The following is a 27,732-nucleotide window of genomic DNA, read 5'->3' as shown; positions in this document are numbered from 1 at the left end:
GCTGTCTAATGACTGTACAAGACATTCGAAATGTTGCCTCTTCGGCAGCTAAGAAAATACTGACATTGGCATAATTAACCATTCCAGGCTTCGAGGAGCTCATATATTCTCAAGGCAAGCAAATGCCAAGATCTTACTGGAGGTGATGTTTCAAGCAAGACCATAATGTGGTGGAGATGAGATTTCACTTGCTCTCCACCACAGTCACTGAGTTCCGTGGTTGAAACTGCACATGCATGCAGCCTCTGAGGGGTTTCATGCTTTGTCACATCATTCCATTGTCGCACCTCTGTTCATAACAGAAGGCACTGGCAGGGCACAGTCCCAAAGTAGCCATGCTCCATAAATTGCTTGGTTCCCGCCTTCCCCCATGCGTCTTTCTCCCAAGTTAATTCACATTACAAAAATGTCAGTGAGCATCCTTGCACGGTTGCTCATTTCTTTAAGCTAATGGCCTCTAGCTGACTATGTTCTTGACATGTGAGCAGTGTGGAAGCATTTGTTCCCAGTCGTAGTGCATGTGAAGTGATGTACTGCAATGGTTAAAAGCACATGCTACATATGGGGAAGGCTGGGTCAAAGCTCATCCAAGATAGAAGTGAAGACAACCTACTCTCTCCCTCACTAAGCCCCAGCTACTAAAATGAAGATGATTAGATGCCTGCCAAGATTTGATGGGTATAAAGAAAGACAGACATACAACACCCTCATTTTCATACCAGTGATTACTTTGCAACAAGCTCCACATTACAGATTCCTGAAGGCATTAGGGACACAGGTGGTGCTGAGCCTCTTGGGCTTGCTGATCGGGGTGAGCTCCCATTGCTCTGTCCCAGCTCCTGCCAGCCTAGCAGTTCAAAAGCACACCAGTGCCAGTAGATAAATAGGTACCACTGCGGCGGGAAGGTAAACGGCATTTCCATGCGCTCTGGCACTCGTCACGGTTCTCTGTGTGCCAGTAGCGGTTTCGTCATGCTGGCCACATGATCCAGGAAGCTGTCTGTGAACGAACGCCAGCTCCCTCGGCCTGAAAGCGAGATGAGCGCCGCAACCCCATAGTTGCCTTTGACTGGAGTTAACTGTCCAGGGGTCCTTGACCTTTTTTACTTGCTGCATTGGTAGGTCAGGGTTACTCATTAGGTGAGGATACCAAAGAATTAGCATTCTCTGCTGCAGTGGACTGTAAAGTAAATGGCTGCTTGCCCAGTCACAGGGTGGGTGGCTGTTGTGGCTCATCGTGCTGAGTTTCTCCCCCCTTGGGAGCAACAACAGAGCTAGGCAGCCGGCTGTAGGGAATTCCCAGGCTGGCCAGTGGAGGTTGGCAATGGCTTTCCTCCCATTGGCTTATTTGAAATACGTACTAGCCAATCCGGCTGGGCCAGGTGGGCGGGGCTTGAGTCCTGATAAAGGCTGGCTGCAGCCAACCCCAATGGCTACTGGTAGCCAAAGAACACAGAGCAGATAACATCATGTAGGGGTGCATCACTCCCACCCCAAAACTGTGTGATGAATGGGTACCCCATTAAAGTGGTCTAGGAGGAAGTCTACGTCAAAAAGTTAAAGCATGTGGCACATAAGTATCATATATATATGATACTTATGGTCTTTGGCTCCAGAAAGAGAATTTCCATCTCAAATTCTGGATTTATTCTAAGGAACTAGGGATGGATGGGTGAGGTAATTCGGGTCTCTCTTAGTTCCAGTCTGAACTTCATTTCATCCCATTTCCACATCAGTTTGCAATTTTATAAAAAAGAAATGTCCACATGAACATTCATAACATTTTCATGCAACTTTCTCCTTGTATACAATATTCCGTACATGGTTTTCTGTGATGCAATCATTTTTTTCAAACAATTGTCCCTCGTTTAACAGATTTATACATTATTTTCACAGATATATGCATTGTTGCACATTTTTTCCTAGTTAAGAATGATAGTCAATGCTAGAGTCAAAGTAAGCCCCATTGAAATCTATGAACAGAAGTCCACTGATTTAAATGGTCTAATCCAATTATGATTCAGTTGGATTTATTGATACTTTCTCTGCATGCATTTTCTTATTGAATAACTCATTGTGAAATTAATGAAAGAGCTAATTTTGAAGGATAGCTGGGTCATGCTGGCCGGGGCTGATGGGAGTTGGAGTCCAGCTACTTGTGAAGAGCCCCGTGTTCCCCGCTTGAAATATTGTATGGGGAAGTGCAAGCTAGATAGATATGCATTAAAATGTCAACAAACAAATTTCTCCCCCGGTCCCTACAGGAAACCAGGGTTTTGTCACTGAAAATGGAACTAACTATAGTTTTTGACTAACTTCCTCCTTTGAAAGATTTGGGTGTGCCATACATAACATTTGATGTATAATTCATGGAAGGAATTGAGAGATTTGCTCTGCTTAGGCATCAATTTACCAGCAGGGAAGCTAATACCCTGCAAGCAAAGATACTATTATTTCCAGAAATAAAATGTGAGCAACAAGATGAATTTCTTTAGCAAGCCCTGATTGTTTGGGAGACAACCAATGTTTGCATTAGTGCGATATCATCTCTGCTGCAATAATAGGAGCTAGTTTGTGCATTATTATCTTTCATGCTTGGGTTTTGTTTGTTTTCGTGCTCTCTACGTCTGGGAGGGAAAATACGGAGAAGAGCAATGGCTCAATTTGCTCATCATCACTTTCTGACTGTGAAGATAACTTTGTAAAGAGAGACAACATTTTGTTTTCTTGGGGGTCGGTGAAATCATTGTGGATAATCTTGGGACTGTATCTGCCTTTTGGTGGGAAGAGATGGCTATCCTAGTCTGTGCCTACTCCTAATTTCAGAATGCTATGGGAGGCTGGGCTCAGAGGGGATTACTCCAATGCAAATGTATTTTTGGTACCTTCTTTCCCTTCCAAATACTGGGTGTAGGCTGAATTGAGAACCATTCCCCTCAGTCCAAATTAGTCCATCTATCTTTGCTACCAGGCTTCTCCATCATTGGGTCCCCAAGTAGTTATAGTTGCTAGACTGTTGTTGTTTAGTCGTTTAGTCGTGTCCGACTCTTCGTGACCCCATGGACCAGAGCACGCCAGGCACTTCTGTCTTCCACTGCCTCCCGCAGTTTGGTCAGACTCATGTTTGTAGCTTCAAAGACACTATCCAACCATCTTGTCCTCTGTCGTCCCCTTCTCCTTGTGCCCTCCATCTTTCCCAACATCAGGGTCTTTTCCAGGGAGTCTTCTCTTCTCATGAGGTGGCCAAAGTATTGGAGCCTCAGCTTCACGATCTGTCCTTCCAGTGAGCACTCAGGGCTGATTTCCTTAAGAATGGATACGTTTGATATTCTTGCAATCCATGGGACTCTCAAGAGTCTCCTCCAGCACCATAATTCAAAAGCATCAATTCTTCGGCGATCAGCCTTCTTTATGGTCCAGCTCTCACTTCCATACATCACTACTGGGAAAACCATAGCTTTTACTATACGGACCTTTGTTGGCAAGGTGATGTCTCTACTTTTTAAGATGCTGTCTAGGTTTGTCATTGCTTTCCTCCCAAGAAGCAGGCGTCTCTTGATTTCATGGCTGCTGTCACCATCTGCAGTGATCATGGAGCCCAAGAAAGTAAAATCTCTCACTGCCTCCATTTCTTCTCCTTCTATTTGCCAGGAGGTGATGGGACCAGTGGCCATGATCTTCGTTTTTTTGATGTTGAGCTTCAGACCATATTTTGCGCTCTCCTCTTTCACCCTCAATAAAAGGTTCTTTAATTCCTCCTCACTTTCTGCCATCAAGGTTGTGTCATCTGCATATCTGAGGTTGTTGATATTTCTTCCGGCAATCTTAATTCCGGCTTCGGATTCATCCAGCCCAGCCTTTCGCATGATGAATTCTGCATATAAGTTAAATAAGCAGGGAGACTACAATCCCTCTATCATCCTTCATCACTGACTAGGCTGGGTGGTAATGATGGGAGTTGTAATCCAGCAATATTTAGGGACCCAAGGCTGAAGATCTCCACAGGACAAACATCAAGGCAACTGAACTGATTAAGGGGCAGGATACATAGTGCATAGAAAATTGCAGCTCTGAACATCTAATTTAAGCTGTTTAAGAAGAAAGAATCATTCAGGTCAGACAGAAAGCAAAAGGAGTGAGTGCATCACAGGTTATGAGAATGGGGGAGAGGAGTGATGTGCATCTTTTCCTCATCCACCACACAAGGATGGGCACAGCGTCAGCATCTGGGCAAGTGTTTAAACTAGGGTGTTGTTCCACATTCCCTTTAAAGAAATAAATCCTGCCCTGTGCTGTGTCAAGTCTAATTCCATTTCTACTCAGGTGTCCCCCCCCCCCTTCTTGAAATAAGCTAGTTCTTAAGTTAGCAGCCTGGACTTTTCCCCCCCTTGTTGTGTTTTGTACATGGGGAAAGGGAGAATGAAGCACCCGCACATGTTCTCACCAGAAAGCCACCGTAGGCATCTCAGTTTGACTAATCAGTGACATATTCCATCGCAAACTGTATGAAATGCTGTCCAGATCCCCTCATTATTTCATTTCAAAACCACTCAGCGTGGAGTTCAGGAAAGGAATTCCTAAGGGATAGTGCCTAGTTGGTTTAGGAGTTCTCGTTGCTTACAGTCTATCATTAACAGGAGAGTGGGGGTGGAATCTTCCTTGTTCTCAGCAAAGACTTTTCACGGTTAGGACAAAAGTGATGAGTCAGACAATGTAGTGGAACAGACGCAGATGTTCATAAGCAAGGTATCTTGTGGTTTAATAGGCTGTCTCTCCTGTACCAGGAATGACAGGATTGGAAGGATCTAGTCTGAGAATTTCAAGGGAAATGGGCAGCCCAGTCTTATGATGCTGTTGCAGTTGAACACATTTAGCAATGGAAAAGTAAGCCATTTAAGAGGCATTTAAGATGTTTTGTATGGGCTGGATTCAGGCATTCTTCTTTATCACTTGATCCCTGTGACATGAAGTCATGACTATTATGTGTGAATGGGTCATCACTGGTAAGAAAAAGAAAAAGAGAGTGTTTTAAATATTACAACAGATCCAGCAGATCCAGCAGATAGCAGCAGATCCAGCCAAAGATATTTCTCTCCCTGACAAGATTCACTTTCACACATTCTACATACAGAAGCCAACCAGTGTAGCAGCTGAAAGACACAGAGCTCTTTCCTCCAATGAGGGGATCTAGCAACTGCAGCCTGAGACAGTTACCTAACATGGCCATCACTGACAGGATGAGCAGACTCTCAAGATGTTGCCAGAATACATACAACTCCTATCAACCCTGACCTGCTGGCTGATGGGAGTCCAAAAGCATCAGGAGGACCACAGATTTCTCCGCCGGACATAGGCGGTTGGATCCAAGGAGAGGAATGGATACAAATGTTCCCTTTCACTCATGGAAGGCTGCCTCTGGATCCACCATTGTTCTCCTTTGGATCCAGTCCATGGAAACTTTCATATATCACCTGAAAGCCAAGAATAATGAGGAATCCGCTGTATACCCCATTAAAATCACAGCCATTACTCAATCGAGCTGTTTCATAACCAGAGTCTGAAACACATCTTATTAATTGAAGACCCATAAAAGTTTTGCTTAAGTAGAAATGTTCAGGCAGGACTTCGAGAAGAGTATAAAATTAGTGGCTGTGCATATCCCCCTGGGGTTTGAGAAGGGCGGGGGGAGGTAAGTACCTTGGAACCAGATGTCTACAATCTAGAAACAGATGGGCGAAAATTAATTTTACATGACAAAAGAATTCATCATTAAAGTATGGTTATCAGACACTTTAGAGAATGCGGCAACTCAAGTCTTCCGTTTTGTTTTTAAATTCTCCTGTAGACAACATCATTCCTTCAGGGGGGGGAAACAACATTCTTAACATGACCTTTTCAATTAAATCCCAAAAGACCTGAGTGAGGACATTTCTGAAACCTACATGACAGTCACCAAACTATTTGAGGCAAAGGTAAGTATGTTAAAGCTCATTGATTTCCATGGGAGAGTTCAACCACTGTTGGAGGCTGTGTGCTTCTGAAGACCAGTTACTGGAAACTGCAGGAGGGGGAAGCAATCTTATGCTTGTGTCCTTCCTACTTGCATGCTTCCCATAGACATCTGGTTGGCCACTGAGAGAACAAGAAGTTGGCCAAGGTGGTCCACTGGTCTGGTCCAGCAGGGTCCACACAAATTTATTGATTCGAAAAGGGGCCTGGATCAAGAAGGGATCCTTTTGATAGAAGTTCCCTGGGAAAAGGAAGTGGTTATTAAACCACTCTAGAAACTGTAGCTCTCCAAGAGAAATGCTGGTCTCCTACACTCAGAACCCTTCATGTGTTGCGAGTTTATACATACCTTCCGTCCTTTCGTTGTATAAAAATAATCTGGAAGTTTATCGGGTCCCCCCCCTTTTTTTTTCTTCTTCTTCATTCATCTTTTGTATTTAAATTATTTTTGTTTTTAATAAAGAGATTTTACTTTTTAAAAAAAAAACTATCAGAACCCCTAAGAAACTTCAGTTCCAAGGATTCTTTGGGTCAAACCATGACATAGCTCTATACGGCTTATGAGATAGCTCTAAATGTATAGTACAGATGGGAGCCTTAGTCTAAAAGAATGTCTTAATATCTGTATATTCCAGCTCCAAAGTCTGATGTGTGTTACCAATAAGTTGGATCCATTTTCCACTGCCAGGCTCCTCTTATACCTCCCCCTCTTTCAGAGTTGAGGGTTTTCGTTTTTGCAAAGAGTTGTGCTATTTTAAACAAGGATGAGAAAAAAGGGACCATAATCTCTGCAAGGCAAAGCAAATCATGACAAAACTGAAATTTATTTTGAGTCCTAAGGAAAATCAAGACACCAACGTCCAAATGAGGGGAAATGCTTAGACAAGCATATAATTGCCTTAGAATACCGTTAAGGCTCATAAATGAAATGTACATCATACAAAAGGTTCCATTGGCATTAGCAAAGCTGACAGGCTTAGGAATTATTCTGGCATTTTAACACACTGCAACTGGTTTTTTGATATGGCATTTTTCATATGTAAAATTACTGGAAAGGGCATGGCGGTTAATTCGTTTAGTTGCAAAGTTAGCCTCAGCTCTGACTTGATTGCTTAAGTTTACCATCTGGCATCCAAAGGACTATTCGTGTAATTGAAATTAAGATCATGAATCCATCAAGCAGCATGATATTTATTGCTGGAAATGGCAACATTATAATAATAAATAGCAGCAGCCGGGGTACGATGTTTCGCATATGCTGATAGCACACAGTCTAATGATGACTGCTAAATACAGTATATTTCCACTTAAATTGGACACATTTAATGCTGCAATGTCATTTTGCTTGATGACATGGACAGAAGAACTCCCTGTTTCAAAACTAATTGTTACGGGGGACATATTTTTTAATTTAGTCTGGGAGGTAGATCTGTCCCCAGGAAATAGGCCCATCAATGGCCATTATCAATGACAAATGGGGCAGGCAGCAAAACGTTGCATTGTGGAGTGCTCTGCTTTTAGATTCTTCCAGTCAGCCATGCCTCTTCCAGCATACTCCTTTCCAGTTTCCCTCTCTCCCTCTTGCCTATAACCAGAGTCTAAAACTGTTAAGGATAATAGTTTAATTTCCTGAAATGGAAATGTTTGCTTATGTTGAATTGCTGTGTATTTTTAGCATGGGATTTTTACTTTGGCAAAAGCTCTCATGTGATTGGCTGACTGCAATCCATTCTGTTGTGACTGTTATTCAAGTAACTGTTGTTTTTGTTCTCCCCTTGTTCTCTGGAGGTGGGGGGATGGCTTCTGAGAGAGGTTTCTCTGGCTGCTGCTGAGGATGGTGTATGTCTGTCTGGGGTGAGGCAGACAGAGGAAGATCCCTAAATGTCAATAGAGAGAAACCTGTGCTTTCTATAAGGAACAAAGTGAATAAACATGAGATTGCAGATATGTTCTTCTCAGTTATATGTTTATAAAAGTAAAATTATTTTGAATATAAAGAGTCTGTACATTGCATATCATTAAATTTTTATATACACAACAACAACAACATGTGAATTAGGGGAAAAGCAATCACATTGTGTGTGTTTTTCAAACATCAAATTCCAGGTGCAGCAAATTGCAGGTGATTGTTATCAGTATCACAGTACATGGGAAGGGGAGCTCCCCCCACCGCTACAATCTCCATTGAATCTCCCTCCCCCGGCACAGTAATTAGCATTAGGAAGAGAATCTGAATGTTGCTGCAATCTTGATAACAATCACTATAATAAAACACATGATTGGATTACTAATTGCATTGTTGATGACAAATATAGTTAGGCCCTCAATCATTATTCTAAGCCCACTGAAGATGTTTAGTCCATACTGAGCAATTGAGGGGGGGGGGTTTCCCCTCACTATAGTGTTCTTCCCCAAAGTTTATAATAATAAATATGCAGCAGTAACAATTGTTCACCATAAGATGCTTATCTCAAATCTTATTTCAACAGGGCAGGGGGGGAAGGACCCTGTGGACACCAGAAAAAGATTCTGGGGGAGGGGAGCACCATGTTGGTGACCCCTGATCTACAACACATATTTATTATTTTAAGGTATTTATAGGCTACCTGATTACCCAAGTTTTTAAGTGGTGTACATAAAAATTCTTAAAAAAACATGCAAAGAACATTAATAACATTTTTTTTATTAAATCAATATAAAGTAATAATAAAAACCAGAAAACTTCCTTAAATCCATGCTGAATAGGATTTGTCTGGCATGTGGTGTTCAACAGGGAGGGGGCCTGTCAAATCTCAGCCAAGACAGAGTTCCACAGAATGAGGAGGACCATAACAAATGCACAACTTCTGGAGAATGGGAGCTGTGCATCTGAGCCATGGGAGAACAGTATCGGAGACTCTCTCCCAGATATTTCAGGTATATAAGGAATAAGGTGGTCCTTAATGCATCCTGGACCCAGGTTGCTAAGGGCCTTTTAAGTTAATAAAAGAACATTGAACTTGGCCCAGAAATATGTGCCAATATGGACATCAAGTGCAAGCTGATAAGGACCAGTGCTGGAGGTCATCTGGATTGCTTCCTAACAACCATCTCAAGGCAAATTCATAATGCAATGAAAGCATTTATAAAATAAGTGCAGATATAAAAATAATTTAAAAACATTACATGTATAAAAACAGTTAAAATGAGGGCATTTAAAAAACATTATCAAATTCAATACAGATACCAGTTTTATTCATTGGGAAAAGGAAACTCTTCACATTTTAGATAGACAAAGATCCATTGGTGTAACTCCATTTCTAGTTAGAAACATTTATAACTGGTAGGGTAGCAGTGACCCGTAGACGGGGACTGGATTTCTGAAGAAGTTGCTTTTGAAATGCTGTAATTTTAGTAATAAGTGGGCTCCTTTTTATCAAGTGTTATGAACCACAGGATCATTATATGGTAAGAATTATGCTAAGGGATATGGAACCAGTGATCATATGGTCTAGTTACTTTCCAGTGACTGGAGACGGGTCAGACAGCTGCATATCACTCACGTTAAAAGGACTCTGCGTCTTTGGAAACTTCAGCAGAATGAAGGTGAGAGATTTTGTCCCTACATTAAGTCAAGGTGAAAATTTAATCATTCTGGAGGTGCCAGTTATTCATACACTACTTGCAAGATGTCCACCAAGTGCAGCAAAAGCGATACATATCCATAAAGATGAACAAAAGCAGAGTGAATGGGAGCATGCCAGACCCTTGTTCCTTTTCGGTCCTCTGTGCTCCAGAAGCGGTTTAGAAGCTGTCTGTGGGCAAACGCTGGTTCCCTCAGCCTGAAAAGCGAGATGAGTCACCTTTGACTGGACTTAACCACCCAGGGGTCCTTTACCTTACCTAACCTAACCTTAGGTCAGGAGTGGTGAACCTAAGTGGCTTTCCAGATGTTATTGGACTCCTATCATCCTGGAGTAGGGTTGCCAGAATTTCCCTGATATATCTGGAATACTGCAGCCACAAGCAGTGTCTGGGCGAAAATTGTTGAGATGTCCAGGAAAATCCGGCAGCCCATGTTGGCACTGTTGTTTTCCCTGATTTCCTTTGGAAATAATAATAATAATAATAATAATAATAAGAAGAAGAAGAAGAAGAAGAAGAAGAAGAAGAAGAAGAAGTATAACCCACCCTTCCCTGTTTAAAAACCGGGCTCAGGGCGGCTAACAACAAATATAAAACATTGATTAAAATGCGACTTTAAAACAGCATAAAATACAACATAAAATGCAGCATCAATATCAATAAAATTCAAAAATTCAGGGGTCATTTTGGGGAAGAATAAAAAAACCCGAGTCACTAGACCTCAAATGATCACCAGGGCTAACTGGCCAAATTGGTCCTGCTAGGGCCAGCAAGGGGACCAGGGAAGAATTTAAATGTGGGGTCCCAGAAAGGGTTTGTTCATAGAAGAGGAAAGGGTAAAGGGAATAGAGGATCAGGCTAATTCAAATTGAAGGCCAGGTGGAATAGCTCTGTCTTACAGGCCCTGCAGAAGGAGATCAAGTCCTGCAGGGCCCTAGTGTTGTGGGACAGAGCATTCCACCAGGTCGGAGCCGTCACTGAAAAAGCCCTGGCCCTGGTGGAGGATAGTCTGGCTCAAAAGCATCCAATTTATTTACGATTTTGCAAAAAAAAAAAAAAAAAAGCCCACCAACTTTTCATCAACAGCTGGAGGGCACCACTTCAGCTGCCTTATGCTTCCTACATCCCCCATCTCCTCTTTGCTGGTTCCCCTTGCTTCAGTCTGTTGCCTCATCTGTCTTCTTCCAGAATGAACCCTGCCATCCCCATTTTTCCTTTCTTTATGCGTAACTCCAGCCCTTTTTCATAAGTAATCCCAAGCAAGAGTACCAAAGCTATTAGGCCGAGGTGTCTTTGCCCCCCACCCCAATATCTGTTGGAAGGGGGCCAGGGCCCCTCAATGTTGAGGTGACCAAGGAGTCTGAGCATGGAGCCAAGTGTGGCACAGCTTCATTGACTGGCTCCTTCTGAGCACGAGGGAGGAGAATCCACCGGCCATTGAAGCTGTGCCACATTGTGCAATGTGTTCATCCTCCAAATGACGATGCAATGTCGTGTCCATATTTCACACTGTGTGCATCATGTCACACATGTGCAATGCACAATGGGTGCATGAAGTCATACATGATGCACATCGGGGGGCCTTCAATCTTGGGCACAAGTCGGCATCTCTGACCCCAAGTCATTGGAACCCAGATTGTTGCTACTACTTTTACCTAGCAGCCAGCAGTGGCAGATCTTGGAGTCTCAAATTTCATCATCATCATCATATATTATTATTATTTATAACCCGCCCATCTGGCTGGGTTTCCCCAGCCACTCTGGGCAGTGTCCAACAAAAGATTAAAATACAATAGTCCTTCAGATATTAAAACCTTCCCTAAACAGGGCTGCCTTCAGATGTCTTCTAAAAGTCTGGTAGTTGTTTTTTCCCTTTGCCATCTGGTGGGAGGGTGTTCCACAGGGCGGGTGCCACTAACAAGAAGGCCCTCTGCTTGGTTCCCTGTAACTTCACTTCTCGCAGTGAGGGAACAGCCAGAAGGCCCTCAGCTCTGGACCTCAGTGTCCGGGCTGAATGATGGGGGTGGAGATGCTCCTTCAGGTATACTGGGCCGAGGCCGTTAAAGGGCTTTAAAGGTCAGCATCAACACTTTGAATTGTGCTCAGAAACATAATTGTGCAATGCCAAAATTTGGTGCCCCCTCCCCAAGTCTTGCTTTCCATTCTACATCATAGTTGTAGTGCCCCCGAGGCTGTGCACCCTGTATGACCGAACCGGTTGCGATCCCCTAAACCCACCTCTGCAGCGAGACATGAGGAGCAGAGCAGCAGTGGCAACCTCCCAGCTCTGACAGCGGAAAAGTGAGATATTGTGAGAACCAAAGCTACCGATTTATCTGTCCTATCACAAATGGGATCATTAGAGGTGGAGCATCTGGACAAGCGTTAGCTCTGGCACGTCCCTTTTTTTAGAATTTTACCCCTGAATATGTTTAAATAAGGTGACTGATGATATCCTGAAGCAGAACTACAGTTCTCCATCAAATGGTAAGGGTGGCATCCTAGTTCATAGGCATGCTGCTCCTAGTTCATAGGCATGACTAACTAAGGTCCATTCATTTCAGTGGGTCTACTTAAAGTAGGGTTTCATTGAATAGAACCCTATGAATAAAGACAGAAGACCATGCTGTCAATCATATGTATTGCGATTCTCCACTTCAGATGAAAATAATAATTAATTCTATTTCTTTATGCCTCCACCCCCCTCAAAAAAGAAAACCCAAACAGCTTATTACTATTTTGTTTCAGTCGCTTGGCTCACTTCATTGCACCCTTTTGTGTTGTTTATTTTATTGCTCACCGTGGGCCTGTTATTACATTCAATTTTCCCCATGACATGTTACAAAAGTGTTTGCTTTATCCTCCCACACAACAGCAGCTCTGTTGCCGGCACAGCCCCATATCTGCACTTTCAATAATGCCATTGTTATAAGAAAAACTTTAGCTTTAATTCATGTGTTCAAGAGAAATAGCACACAGGGGGAGAGAGAGAATCTAAGGGTGTTTCCAGATTGCCTGTTTATTGGGTTTTATCCTTATTTGTTTTCAGAGAGATTAGATGGTGCTGGCCATTTTAAAAGCATCCATTATGCTTTTTTGTGGGGAGGTTCAATTACTGTTGCATCAAAGCAAGTGTTATCCCAAACTTCCCAGTGCAATATCCCATCACTTAGACCCTGATGCTGGGAAAGATTGAGGGCACAAGGAGAAGGGGACGACAGAGGACGAGATGGTTGGACTGTGTTCTCAAAGCTACCAACATGAGTTTGACCAAACTGCGGGAGGCAGTGGAAGACAGGAGTCCCTGGCGTAGGCTCACAAAGAGTCGGACACAACTAAATGACTAAACAACAAGCCTTTTGGGGGAAGTGGGTTTGTTGAAGAAAATCTCCCAATCAACTATAATTGTACTACCTTAATTTGTCAGTATGCAACTGAATACTGCCTGAAAATACTCTCATATGAAGAGAAGAGGAAAGCATTCTGTCCAGGGCTGGCTCCAAGTTTCGGTGAGTCCCAAGCAAAGGGCTCTGGGGCAGGGAGCTTTCCTATGTCAGGAAGCCTTGGCAGAGGAGGCTACTCTGTGAAAACCTTCTCTGTTTTTGTGGGGTGGGAGGCAAGAATTCACATTTAGCACACACACAAATTTGAGTATTCAGTGGAAATGCTCGTGAAGGCCCAACTACTTTTGGGACAAGCAGTGGGGTGCTTGTAGATACCTAAGGAGCAAGCAAGCAGGTTTGTGTCCCTTGATGTCCACACGTTGATGGACTCTTCTGCACAGAGTCTACCTGTGTAAAAACTGCATGTGCACATTCAGTTTCTGCATGCACATTCTGCACCCCGAAAACAACGAAGCAGGGACAAACTTTAGAAATCCTTCATCTGCATGAGGGGCAAAATTTGGTGCTCCAAAACAGATCTTCTCGATTATGGATCCTCTCAATGTTGCAGCCCCTCAGCTTGGTGTCCTGCGTGGTGGAAATACCAGCACTGCTCTAAATCTGGCACTGAATGTGGGGTACAGATTATGCAGAGACATTGTACACAACAGTGCAGAAAGGAAGTGCATGGCTTGCATACAGTGTAGAAGAGCTCATTAATACATGGAGGGTGAAGCCAGAGAACAAGTTCAAATTCTTCCATTCCATGCATTGCTATGTCCATGAATAGCCATCTGCACTGAACTGTTGCTAGAGGTTGAGGGTGGATTGCTTCCCACATTACCACCTATTTCATGGTTTGTAAATCATAGTCCTAATACGCTGCTGATCTCTTACAAAGCCAGGATATTCATTTTTTAATTAACTTGCTAAAGAGCTAAGCTATTGCAGTGGTGCTGTTCTGAGCTGACAGTTTAGCTTAGATTTTTAGTCAGTGGAGATCATGACCAGCTTCAGTTCATTGACTTCAGTGGGTGATATTCAATGGGTCAGAATAGACCCACTGAAATTAATGGAAATGACTAAGTTATGTCCATTAATTTCATCGGATCTACTCTGAGTAAAACTTAGCTGAATACCAGCCAGTGTGTCTACTCTGATTATAACTTTGTTCAGTACCCCTTTGGTTGGCTGGTTGGTTCATTGGCTATATTGTTAGGCTGCTTTTAAATTTTGTGTGGTTTATTGTTAGTTTGCTTTATTTGCAAAGCAACTTGAATTTTATACCTCAGCAACGTATGATAGAATCAATGCCATATAAATAAAGTTTACTCTCAAGTAACACCCTCTGTGTCCAACAGTGCAGACCAAAGGATTAAAGCTAAATAAATTTGCATATCACCAAACCTCAATATATAATAGGTACCTTTTTGAAGTACAGAAAGGTAACAAGGAATAGGATGAACAAAACCTGTTGCTTGTCCTTTGAAGGAAAGTCACCATTTATATCATCTTTTTGCATTCCCTATTACAGGAGAACATCAAAAATAAAGTAACTTCAAAATATAAACAATGGTCTCAGCTGCACCAATTAAAATGAGCCCCTGCTCATCAAAACTGACCCCCTCGACAATGAATCAGAGTTTTATCTGACTAATCTACCTCTTAAAATGATTAAAGTTTGAAGGCTTATTTGCTTTCAAGTTATCCGTACAAAAATAGCTTCTTTAAGCTACAGGCACATTCATAGCACATTCTTTACATCAAAGACCTCTGGTTGCTGTAATTTGTTAAGGGTTGCTGGGAGTTGTAACTCTGTGAGGGATAAACTACAGCACCCAGAATTTTTTTGAACTAAGAATGTGCTTCAAAAGTGCTTTAAAGGTATAGTGTGGACCATGAGTAGGCAAACCAAGGCCTGGGCACCGGATCTGGCCCAATCGCCTTCTAAATCCAGCCCATGGACAGTCCAGGAATCAGCATGTTTTTACATGAGTAGAATGTGTCCTTTTATTTAAAATGCATCTCTGGGTTATTTGTGGGGCCTGCCTGGTGTTTTTACATGAGTAGAATGTGTACTTTTATTTAAAATGAATCTCTGGGTTATTTGTGGGGCATAGGAATTTGTTCATCCCCCCCCCCAAAAAAAAAACAGTCTGGCCCCCCACAAGGTCTGAAGGACAGTGGACCAGCTCCCTGCTGAAAAAGTTTGCTGGCCCCTGGTGTGGTCTGTACACAACCTTTGTTTCACCAGCCCTAAGAGTTGCTTCTGTCCAGATAAAGCAGTTGTCCAGACTGATTTGTAACTCCCCCTTCACTCCCTAGCCCTCTGTCTCAGTCTCCTCCTGTCTACGGTGAGCTCCAAGGGACCTTCTGTGTGTCTGCCTGGCTCTCTGCTTGGCAATATGCAACAGATGCCAAGTTTTGGGAGGGAGAGGGCTTGCAGGCTGCCACAAAGAAGCTGTCAGGGTGGCTCTGTGGTAGAGTTACCAGATCTGATTCCTGCCTCTGCTCTGTACTGGGGCACCTGACTGTTTCCTCTTCTTCACTATCTATTAAGCTTCCTGCCTCCAGTATTTCCCAGATCACCCCCTTCTCTTGTGTGTGGCCAGCTTCCCACCACCAGGAGCCCAGATCCAAATACTCTCCCTCTTGGTAAGGTGGCTTCCAGCACTCCTCCTCATCCAGCCAGTCCCTAACACATATTGTCCATCAATGAAGAAGACTGACACCATTCTTGCCCCTCTGGTAGGACTGCTAGGTTTTTAAAAGCATTTTCCAAGGGTATCCAGAGATTTAGAGGGTTGCAGGCTTTTCCAATTGTGTTTCAAATATACACAATTTCACTGACTCATCTGGTGCCTCGGAACATCACTTGCCTGTATCTGCGGCTTCCCAATATTCTGTCATCCTAACCCTAACCAGAATATTTTTGATTGAATGAGACAAATGAAACAAGACTATACTGATTCCACCTAAACATTAGGAAGAACTTCCTGACAGTAAGAGCTGTTTGACAGTGGAATTTGCTGCCAAGGAGTGTGGTGGAGTCTCCTTCTTTGGTCTTTAAGCAGAGGCTTGACAACCATATGTCAGGAGTGCTCTAATGGTGTTTCCCGCTTGGCAGGAAGTTGGACTTGATGGCCCTTGTGGTCTCTTCCAACTCTATGATTCTATGATAGGAAAATGCTTAATTCTGAGAGCACCTGAAGCAGATAAAATCTATCTGTTTAAGATATTTTTATTTTAAAGCTGCAGTCCTACACCTTCAATGTCGCCTCCCTCAGCTGGCCTCCAATGGTAGAGAGAAGTGTCCCTGGTGTGGGAGCACAACTATGCAACAGCAGATGGACAGCAAAGGGCCTTAGCTCAGTGGTAGACTATTCTGGGCACCACTATTTAAGAAGGATATTGAGAAGCTGGAACATGTGCAGAGGAGGGCAACCAAGGTTACCAAGGGTCTGGAAACCAAGCCTTATGAGGAACAATTGAAGGAGCTGGGTATGTTTAGCCTAGAGAAAAGGAGACTGAGAGGAGATATGATAGCTGTCTTCAGATATCTCAAGGGCTGTCATATGGAAGAGGGCACAAGCTTGTTTTCTGCTGCTCTGGAGGGTAGGACTTGAACCAATGGCTTCAAGTTACAACAAAGGAGATTTTGTCTCAACATCAGGACAATCTTTCTGACAGTAAGAGCTGTTTGACAGTGGAATGGTCTCCCTCTGGAGGTTGTGGACTCTCCTTCCTTGGAGGTTTTTAAGCAGAGGTTGGATGGCTTTCTGTCATGGCTCCGTTAGCTGAGATCCCTGCATTGCAGGAGGTTAGACTAGATGGCCCTTGGAGTACCTTCCAACTATACAATTATCTGATTCTATTATCTCTTCTTAAAAGGCAGGTTGGGTAAGTCATCAGTAGGAACTGAAAATATAATAGCGATGGTGCCTGTCTGGTGTGTAATGGGAGGGAGTTCCAAAAGGTAGGTATCACCACACAAAAGTCCCAATTCCTACTTCATATGGAACAGACCTCCTGATGGAAGACCTCTCTTGCAGAGTGCAATGATCGATTGGTTTAAAAAGGGATGAGATGACCTTTTTCCAGGGTTCCCTTGGGAGATAGAATGGATGTTAATGCAGTTTAAATCCATAATATGGATATGGCCAGAAACTACAGAGATATTCATTAAGATTGTCCCAAGGAAGAACCTGAAACCCATCTAAAATCAGAGGAGAAATGCAGGATTTGAGCCTCTGACATACAAAGGGGAGAAGAACACGACTTAATATGTGAGGCGCTATAAGGATTTGTGTGGGATGTCTTTCCAAACAAATAGCAATAAACCTTTAAAGGGCCCCATGCTATTGTATATTTTGATCATGCCACATGAGCTCGGTCTAATTATTTGTTTTATTTTCTCTTTTGCTCTTCCCTTATTACATAGTTCCTGTTTCCTCCGCCTTTGAAATGAATTAATTGGTGTGGAAACAATGATGTTCCTTGCACGAAGTAACCCAGCTAATGCCCACGTGGGCAATTTGGGGATGATGAATATAATGACTTGCACGTTTTATTGGCAGTGCTAAAGTTCCTTTGTGGTTACCTTCGTCAGGTTTCTCTCCACTACCCTGCTTCATTTGTCCTAATGAACATTGTGTGCCATCAATAGAAAAGGATGGCGCTTTGTAGGCAGTCACAAGCCAGGCCAAATTGCTCTCAGTCAGATCAAATCAGAATACACAGCTTGGCTGGCTGGTGATTCATGAGAAATCCAAATCCAAGCTGCTATGTCTTGGCCCTCAGACGATCGCATTGGCTGTGCAGTGAACTGTTCTTGGACTCTCAGGCAGAGGCATACCTAGGAGTTGGCAAAACAGACCCCGCCAGGGGTGCACAACTGGTGGATGGGTGTGCAAAAATCACCTACAGACCCTCCAAGTGAGCGTATTTTCTGGGGGCAGACCCAGATTTACAGAAGCCATTCTGGTTTCTGATTTGATCCTGGAATGTCCCACTTTTCCTTAGGACATCTCTGTTTTCATCAGAGAAATGTGGAAGGGAATGGAGTTATGTGAGATAAGCAACTATACAACCTTTAGAAGACATCTGAAGACAGCCCTGTATAGGGATGTTTTAATGTTTAATGTTTTATTATGTTTTTAGATATGTTGGAAACCGTCCAGAGTGGCTACAGCAACCCAGTCAGATGGGTGGGGTACAAATAGTGAAATAATAATAATAATAATAATAATAATAATAGAATAGAACATCCCTATTTTCATTGGAGAAATGTTGGAGGGTATGAGACTATGCAGTGTACAATGTATGGTATATCTGTGTAGCAATGTGCCACTATTATAGCAGCGAGATCAAACATGGAATAAGCTTTTCATCCTTCTCTCACCATGGCAAAGGCCATTTGAGTTTTTATTTATTTATTTTTCACCCTTCCTTCTCACCTCGCCCTCAGTCTGGACATTTTGAATACTTGGATCACATAAAATTTAGTAACTTCTGATAGTCATATTGTGTTAAAGTGGGTTTTTGCTTGCCATTGGGGCTGATCCAGCTCCATGCCTAGGGTGCAAAGGACCCTAGGTCTCCCTCTCTGCTCACAGGCAGACCTGACTCAAATAGATGTACACTTTGTGTGAAGCTCTTCCCCTGTGTAATTCAGCTACCACAAACCAGCCATTCTCATAGAGTATGAGAAGGGTGTGCTGGACCAACATCATATGATGTGGCAATGAAGCTCATAAATTAACTACATGCTGCATTAGTTTCAGATCCATTTATCATTATTTTGATTGTTCATTTGCACTTTGTCGGTTCATCATTGTAGACCACCTTGAAAAGTTCTTTTCAGTTGTACCCAACCAGATTGCAAAATGCCCACTCCAGAGAAACCCACCTGGAGCCTACCTAAATATATTTTGAGTGCTAGGAAAATCATTTTTCTTTCATTTTCCCAGGGCTTTTAAAATATAAAAACAACAACCACAACTTTGTTTTACTGTGGTTTTGTCATGGTTGTTTTAACTTTTTGGAATGTATCCTTTTAGTTTGCTGTATTTGACTGATCATTGGTCTGATGTTGGACTCTCAAGATCTCTGATTTGAAATGATTGTCCTGGTGTTAGATTTGTTTTATTTGCTGCTTTATTGAGTCATGCTTTATTGGAAATGTGATTTGTAATCTGTTTTGTTGTGTATGCTGCCCAAAGAATCATTCTTATTGGCTGGCTGATAAATGGAACGAATGCATGAATAAATGGTATATTGCAGAAAGGCAAGGAACAATGTCAATAACATTAAATGTCGCCATGTATATATCAACAATGTGAATCATATTCTGTGTCGCATGAGCAGAAGCCAATCTCATGGACCTGGTATTTCCCTTCTCTTTCCTCCTCTTCTACCCCCCACCCCAATAAAATCTCTTCAGATAGCAGAAAGTGACCTGCTAAACATTGTGGACTGTGTCTGATGGAACTACAGTGGCAATTGCTCAAAATAGCAGATGAAGTGGTAGGCTGAGGTTGTACCACTTCAGACTGCAGGTGTGAAGTCATATTTTGAATACTTAGGAGGGAGGGCATGAAAGCACCAATGAGCTTCCAGGCACAATTCAAAGTGGTGTTTTTGGCCTTTGAAGTCCTAATCAGCTTCACCCCAGGATACAGCAGGGAATGCCTTCTCCTGTCTGAAACAACCAATGTATGGAAGTCATCATACAGGGCCTTGCTCTAAGTTTCAGCACTGGTAGATCTTAGGCTGGCCCACAAAGACTTTGGTGGTCTTGATTATGGAAATGCCTCCCAAGAGAGATTCAGCACATCAGCTTGTTTTGTCATTTTTAAAAATTCAGCTAGATCCATATTGTTCTTGTGATGTGAGCATTACAAGAAAGGTGCATTTTATTTCAGGTGTGAGGTCTTTTATTGGAGCCTGCTGCTGGTTTTGGGGGGATTTGTAATTGTTATTGATGGTGTTTACGTTCCAAATTGATTTTCTTATATTATATGGATTCAATTTTATGTTTTTTTAATTGGGGTTTGGCTGCCCTGGGAGGTTTCTAAGCATATGGCAGGACTGCTGATACATTGGAATGAATAAATTTATGAACGAATGATATGTTGAGAGGTTGCTCTGTACTCAGGGATCAGTTCCAATGTTTATAAGATGTAAGATATGAAGCAAGATTTGAAATAACAAGTGAGATCAAGCCAGCTGCAAAAGCAATCAGGAAAACAGTAACAGCAGCTGTGTAGGAAAATACTATATTTTATTTTCCGAGAATCGCCTTCGCAAACCTCAAATCGACTAATAAAATCACTATATTGACACCCTTATAACACACATATATTTCCATAGAAATATATACTTAGCTAAATGATCACCCACAACATTATGTCATTGGAAAAATCAAAGAAACAAACATTGCACACATATCCACATTTACTAATATCTCGAAAATGAGATGGTCATGCAAATGACACAAAAATGATTTCACACTTTTCTTTTAAAACAACTCTTAATATGACATATTTTAAAGATAACCTAGAAATATTGGCTAATTAAGCAATCTATTGCCTTTTAAACTGTTGCTGGTGTTTTTGTTTGTGATTACAGTGGTACCTCAGGGCAGTGGCGTAGCATGGGTTGTCAGCACCCGGGGCAAGGCAAGTAATTTGCGCCCCCTAACCCTGAGTGAGCCAGGTAGGGGCAGAGAGCTGCAAGTGCGAGCGCGCCCCCCCAGATGTTGTGCCCGGTGCGGTCAGCCCCCCCCTGTACCCCCCCCACGCTACGCCACTGCCTCAGGGTACATATGCTTCAGGTCACAGACGCTTCAGGTTACAGACTCCACTAACCCAGAAATAGTACCTCGGGTTAAGAACTTTGCTTCAGGATGAGAACAGAAATCATGCTCCGGTGGCACAGCAGCAGCAGGAGGCCCCATTAGCTAAAGTGGTGCTTCACGTTAAGAACAGTTTCAGGTTAAGAACGGACCTCTGGAACGAATTAAGTACTTCACCCAAGGTACCACTGTATGGTGTGTATCTTTGTGTTTTTATATTGTATATTGTATATCTTTGTGTTTTTATATTGTAAACTGCTTTGTGAACTTTGGATGAACTTTGGATGAAGGGCGATATAGACTACTGCTACTACTACTACTACTACTACTACTACTAATAATAATAATAATAATACCACTAATCCAGCATCTTTTTCTCACAGTGGCTAAGCCTCCATGCAGAACCTGAACAGCAACTGATATCCTTTGACTCTGGAATCAGAGCTAGCAGTCATTGGTAGCCTTATGCCCCAAGAACTTGTCTAAATGTCTTTTAAAACCATCCAAATTGTGGCCATCACTACATCTTGGGGGGGGGGGTTGCATAGTTTAACTATGTGCTGTGTCAAGAAAGATTTTATTTTATCCATCCTAAACCTTCCAGCATTCAGCTTTACTGGATGTCCCCAACAGAGAGGGAGGGAGATGGAGAGAGAGACACTTAAACTCTAACCTCTTTCTCCATACCCTGCATAATTTCAGAAATTTTTAGCATGCCTTAAACACCTTTTCTCTAAAATGCCACTTGTCATGATTCCGCGGCATCATTTTCAGTATCAGAGGCACATTTTCAGCAGTACTGGATCTAAGGCGGTATGGGCAGTTCCATTACACAGGGTCTGAGCCAAGGAGAAGATCCTTAACTGAGAAGATCCAATTGGGGCCACCAAAATTTAGCCCCACACAGGGTACCATACTGCGAAAGATTACCGAAGTCTGCCCCTGTTTCCAAAAATACTACTACACTCTTATTTACAGTGGTACCTCTGGATGAGAACAGGATCTGTTCCGGAGCCCCATTCGCATCCTGAGCAGAACGCAACCCGCGTCTGTGCATGCGCAGGTCACGATTCGCCGCTTCTGTGCATGCGCATGACATCATTTTGAGCATCTGCACATGCGCGAGTGAAGAAACCCAGAAGTAACCCATTACCGTGGAGCACAACCTGAAAACGCTCAACCTGAAGCTACTTTAACCCGAGGTATGACTGTACTTAGTTTATATTCCACCTTTCCTCCAAGGCACTCAATGTGACATAAGCGGTTCTCTCTTCTCCATTTTATCCTCACAACAACACTGTGAGGTAGGTTGGGCCAAGAGAGAGTGATTTGCCTAAGGTCACCAAATGAGCTTTGCAGCCAAGTGGGGACCAGACCTCTGCTTTCCCAGGTACTCTAACCTAGTAAGGTAAAGGGACCCCTGGCCATTAGGTCCAGTCATGACCAACTCTGGGGTTGCGGCGCTCATCTCGCTTTATTGGCCAAGGGAGCAGGTGTACAGCTTCTGGGTCATGTGGCCAGCATGACTAAGCCACTTCTGGCGAACCAGAGCAGCGCACGGAAATGCCGTTTACCTTCCCGCCAGAGCAGTACCTATTTATCTACTCGCGCTTTGACGTGCTTTCGAACTGCTATTTCAACCAGTGGCCTCTTTCTTTCTTTCTTTCTTTCTTTCTTTCTTTCTTTCTTTCTTTCTTTCCTTCCTTCCTTCCTTCCTTCCTTCCTTCCTTCCTTCCTTCCTTCCTTCCCTCCCTCCCTCCCTCCCTCCCTCCCTCCCTCCCTCCCTCCCTCTTCTGATGCCCTCTTGTGTCTCTGCCTCCCAAAGGCTTGCACAGCTGTTTGTTGCAGCAACCCTGGCTATAAGTTCTGCAGGTGAATGGTGCCTCTGGGGCTGATCAAAGCTGCTTCTCCATTCTCTGAGGGGCAGTGTGAGGAGGCATCTCTCTTTGTGGCGCACGCGGGGGGGGGGGGTGCGCTCTGAGACCAGGGGAAGAAGCTGCAGCTGCCTACAGGACTCCCAAGGAGAGGCGAGAGGAGGCTGAGGGAACCCTCCTCAAGGGAGGGTGTTTGAAAAAGGGTGAGAGGCTGCCAGCTCTGCAGGCAAGGGGTGACATAACTGAGCTTCTGAGCCCCACAGGGGTGCCACGAAAAGAATGCAGCTGGCCAAGTGAGCCATAGACTTGAAAAGGTTGAAAACCTCTGCTCTAACCACTACACCACAGGGGCTCTCACTGGATCTTCTCACTGGGAAGCTCTTGTGCTCATGCTCAGTTGGTTAGAGCATGGTGCTAATAACACTAAGGTCATAAGGTTTGGTCCATAAGGGACAGCTGCAATTTCCTGCATTGTAGGGTCTTGGACTAGGTCCCTTCCAACTCTTATGATCCCATGTGCTTCACACAGGCAGCTGGCCAATCAGTGTGACAACAGAATTCTAGACTTGATAAGTCTTCAGTCTGATCTTCAGTTAGGTCTATTTTTATATTCATTTGATGAGTGGATTTTTCCCATCCCTTCTTTTTATGGAGGGAACAGTGCACCTGTTGATTTTCTACCTGTCATGCAGCTGTTGTGCCTGTCATGCAGCTGTGGGGAGAGCAACCCATAGCTGGAGGGTATGATTGCTGTATCTCAATAGAAAGATTCCTGCATTGCATTCCTGCATTGCAAGGAACTAGATGACCCTCGTGGTCTCTTCCAACTCTACAAATCTATCTTTCATCTATCTATCTAAGCATCTGCTTTCCATGCAATTCCCTGGTTCATTGCTCTGTGTGAAATCCTGGAGAGCCACTACCAACCAGTGCAGGGAACACTGGGTTAGACGTTCCAGGAAATTATTTGGGAAATAGGGGTGTGCCCCATCCTTCTTGGTGATTTCCAGCTCTCTTCTAGCTCATCAAATATTAGACAATCTGTGACGATGGGGAGAGGAGGAGGGGGGAAGCAGCCTTCTAAACTATGGCTCCGATGACGCCAAGGAGTTTTTTCCTCCAAGCCCTGAAGCTGTGGGCCCTTCCCAGCACCCGGGCTGGGTTGACTACAACCCCCAACATCCCTCGCGGGGAGCTTGTCCCGCTCGGGGCGCTACCTGCTCGCCTCCCCCAAAGCCGTCTTCGGCAGCCAGGCAGCCAGTCGGTGGGAGTTTAGCGCAGCCAAGCGACCGACTGGAGCCACTTCGGACAAGCGGAGAGCGGTGAGAGCGGCTGCCTCTGGCTTCAGCCTCCGCGCCGGGCAACTTTGGTCTCCTCTTCGCAAGAGCCTCCAAAGCGGGAAGGGGAAGCGCCTTGGAGAGGGGGAAAGAGAGGGAAGAAGAAGAAGAAGAAGAAGAAGAAGAAGAAGAAGAAGAAGAAGAAGAAGAAGAAGAAGAAGAAGAAACAAGGGAGGGAGGGAGGGAGGGAGGGAGGGAAGGAAGGAAGGAAGGAAGGAAGGAAGGAAGGGAGAAAAGAAGGAGAAGCAAAGTGACCGAAGGGAGATGAGGCAGATCTGGAGGCTGGGATTCCGAGTCTGCTTCCCTCCGTGGCGATCTGGAGATCTGGCTTCCCCGCTTGTTCCCTCCTAGCAGACGCAAGCCATGGAGCCAGAAGGGATCGCCCCGAAGGGCTGCGGCGATCCGCCCGGGATGGAGTGGCTCTCGCGACTCCCCTGCTAAGCCCTGGGGCGCGTCGTCGGGTTGGGTGGAAGGCGCGAGGAGGACGACGAGAGCGGCCAGCGGAAGGTCTCCCTTTCGAGGCGGGGATCCGAAGCCTCCGCCGACGGGAGGCGGCGGCTGCCCGTCGGTGTTCTCCCCGCCCTGGCTGATGTGGACTTTAGGAGCCCGCAAGGTGCCCGGAGCGACTGGCGAGCCGTCCGAGTTGTATGGCTGGCGGAAGGCAAGGGGCTGGGAGAGGAGCGCCTAGCGTCGCAGGAGGAGGAGGAGGAGGAGGCGGCGGCTGAGGTGCCAAGCCAGCGGGGGAGAAGGGGGCTTCTCCTTGCGCGCAGGGCACCGGGCTCTTCTCCCGTGATGTGGAGACTGAGCGTGTGGTGGCTCCTGAGCAGGGTGTGCCTTTTGCTGCTGCCGCCCTGCGCCCTGGTGCTGGCCAGGGTGCCCGTTTCCTCCTGCCACCCGCAGCCCTGCCAAATCCTCAAGCGGATCGGGCACACGGTGAGGATCGGCGCGGCGCACCTGCAGCCCTGGGCTGCCACTTCCCCCGCCGGCGCGGACGCCTGGGGACCAGGACCGCACCATGGCATTGCGCTCGGAAGAGAAGGAGGGCGAGAGGCGGCAGCCGGACCCCAAGCCGAGCCGCAGGCGCCTAGGGCGGCCGAGTGGAAGGGGCCCGGAGGGTCTCCAGGGAGGTGGCGAGCGGGAACCGGCTTGAGGAGCAGGGCACACATGGGCAACGGGAGTGGCGACGAGGGTCTCCCTCCGTTGCTGCCCCGGGAGGCGCTGCTGTCGGCGGTGGAGACCCTCAACCGTGTCAAGGGGCTTCTGCCTTACAACCTGTCCCTGGAGGTCGTGATGGCCATCGAAGCGGGGCTGGGCGATCTACCTCTCTTCCCCTTCTCCTCGCCCAGCGCCTCGTGGAGCAACGACCCGGTCTCCTTCCTGCAAAGCATCTGCCACACCGTCGTGGTGCAAGGGGTCTCGGCCATCCTCGCCTTCCCGCAGAGCAGAAGCGAGATGCTGGAGATGGACTTCGTCGCCACCGCGCTGCACATCCCTGTAATCAGCATCGTGCTCAACGAGTTCCCTAGAAAGAGCCTGGTAGGTGCGGGTGGAGGGTTTGTGGGGGGGGGCGTTGGGGGGGGAGAGAGAAAGGGATGCCTAGGGTCTCGCCTCTGTGAGCGTACCGGGGAAAGTGATGAAGGGGAGGGGAGGAGGGGAAATGGCCCGGAGCCACTATACATATTTAAGAGCTTCCGAAAGGGGAAGGGGAAGGGGGGCGGTTCCAATGGAGAATGTGAGTTTAGGCAAGTTCTGCTTCAGTTTGCGAATTTCAGCACAACAGACGGTTTGATATTTCAGCACCACGGACAGCGCACCTGGTAACTACAGTACAGTACTGCTTTATGCAGAGACGGTCCCAACACTTCCGCGTTCAAAAAAATAACAACACTACAACAAAACCGTCTTTCATCAAAGAGCGCTCACTTGCGCGTGAGCGTTTGCTATTCTGGGTTTCTTGTCTTCCTTCTCCGTTTTCTTCCCACTGAGAGAGTAGCTCCACTTGGCAAAGGCGCTTGGGATCAGGCCGGCAGATGTTCCCCACCTGGTTCCACCTTTTTGTAATTCATGCTAAATGAACTTTTAATTCACTCATAAGCTTCTGCCTAGAGACTTTGCTTGTTCTCAGAGATGAATCCAGATGGATACCCACCAAATCTAAGCACCCAGGCGCAGAGAGAGATCCGTTTTGTTTTAACTTTACCCTGAACATCTGTGCGTTATAGAGAGAGACTTGTGTGGTTTTAAAGCTCATGAAGCTGTTAAACAACTCGACGTTCTCAGTGGTGACTACTCCACTTCTTTCAGATCATTTAATGCTTGAGTAGATGCATTCTTCAGTCTCATTCTTATTCTCTCTCATTCTTGCAAACATATGCATGCTGCAGATAAATACACACATTTATTCCTGAATAACACCCACACACACATACACAAAAACCCAGAGGTGGGTGAGATGAACAGTCATATTTGAGATGCTAAACTATTATTTGTTTATTTATATACACTTTTCAACATTCAAGGCACTACATAAGTCTAACTCAGCTAAGCAACTTCAAGGCATCTTTTTATCCCACCCCACCCACCCCCCGCCAGCCTCCCTCTCTTTCTCCCATCCCTTGATTTATGTAACATCATGATGGATGAAGTTTTTTGGAAAACTCAAAGTTCTGCCACATTCTGTTCTTGCATTTATATCTCACCTTTCCTCTGAGGAGCTCAGTGGCAAACACACTTAACCACCTCCTCATTTTATCCTCACAACACCCCTATGAGGTAGGTTAGGTTGAGAGGCACTGACTGACCAAAGGTTAACCTATGAGCTTCATGGCTGAGTGGGGATTTGATCACTGGTCTCCCAGGTCCTAGGCCACTAAGCCAGGCCTTTGGATTTTTTGGCATTTTGGCTGGCATTGCCCAATCATGGATTTTGGAGAAATTCCCATGTTACTTTGCTTCCTATTTAAGATCAGAGGTCAGGGATATGACTCATCTGTCTTAAGTCTATGGAAAGGTGATGAATGTTGGCACCATCTTCTTTCACTCTATGACAACTTACATTTTCCTCTTCATTTAGCTCACTGCAGGTAATAGTCTTGCATCTAAAAAGGCAATTCAGAGAGTGATGAAGCTGTTGTGGGTTTTTCTTCTTCTATCTAGATGGAGAACCAGGGCATACAGACACCATACCAATATGATATGATATGATATGATATGATATGATATAATATAATATAATATAATATAATATAATATAATATAATATAATATAATATAATATAATATAATATAATATAAATCTTTATTGTGGTCCAACACAATATGGATTCAGAATAAAATACAGATTCATACAGACGACCCCCCAGGGAAGGGAGACCGAAGCGTTATTTGTTTAGTCATGGGTATGTTGATCTTTGATTTGTATGACTACTGAAAGAAACTTTGCCATGGCCACTGTGATATCACTGGACTTGTCGTCCAAAAGATATTTGATATAGTAGGCTTCAGATTGACCCGGCCAATTTGCCAACAGTGGTTTAATCAATAGTTCCCTAGCTTGATCATATTGTCCACTATGCAATAAAATATGCCTCATGCAGTTGACGTCCTGAGAGCATGCACAGATATTTTGATAAGGGATACCTCTCCATCTG

The 27,732-nt window shown here is 44.6% G+C and overlaps 1 protein-coding gene across 1 annotated transcript in view; it reads left to right on the top strand.

The window, feature by feature from the left end:
* The first annotated feature begins 22,337 nt into the window (after positions 1 to 22,337).
* The window catches only part of GRIN3A (glutamate ionotropic receptor NMDA type subunit 3A), a 111,566-nt gene continuing 106,171 nt past the window's right edge, over positions 22,338 to 27,732 (top strand). Inside the window, 3 exon segments of the mRNA XM_081844835.1 lie at positions 22,338 to 25,057; positions 25,059 to 25,199; positions 25,202 to 25,618. Of these exon segments, the coding sequence (XP_081700961.1) occupies positions 24,875 to 25,057; positions 25,059 to 25,199; positions 25,202 to 25,618 (741 nt within the window). The 5' untranslated portion in view covers positions 22,338 to 24,874.

The sequence above is a fragment of the Podarcis erhardii genome, assembly GCF_964252035.2.
Source record: "Podarcis erhardii genome assembly, chromosome: 17".
NCBI lineage: Eukaryota > Metazoa > Chordata > Lepidosauria > Squamata > Lacertidae > Podarcis > Podarcis erhardii.
Note: the sequence above shows the minus strand (reverse complement) of the source record. Positions and strands in the feature narration are given on the sequence as shown.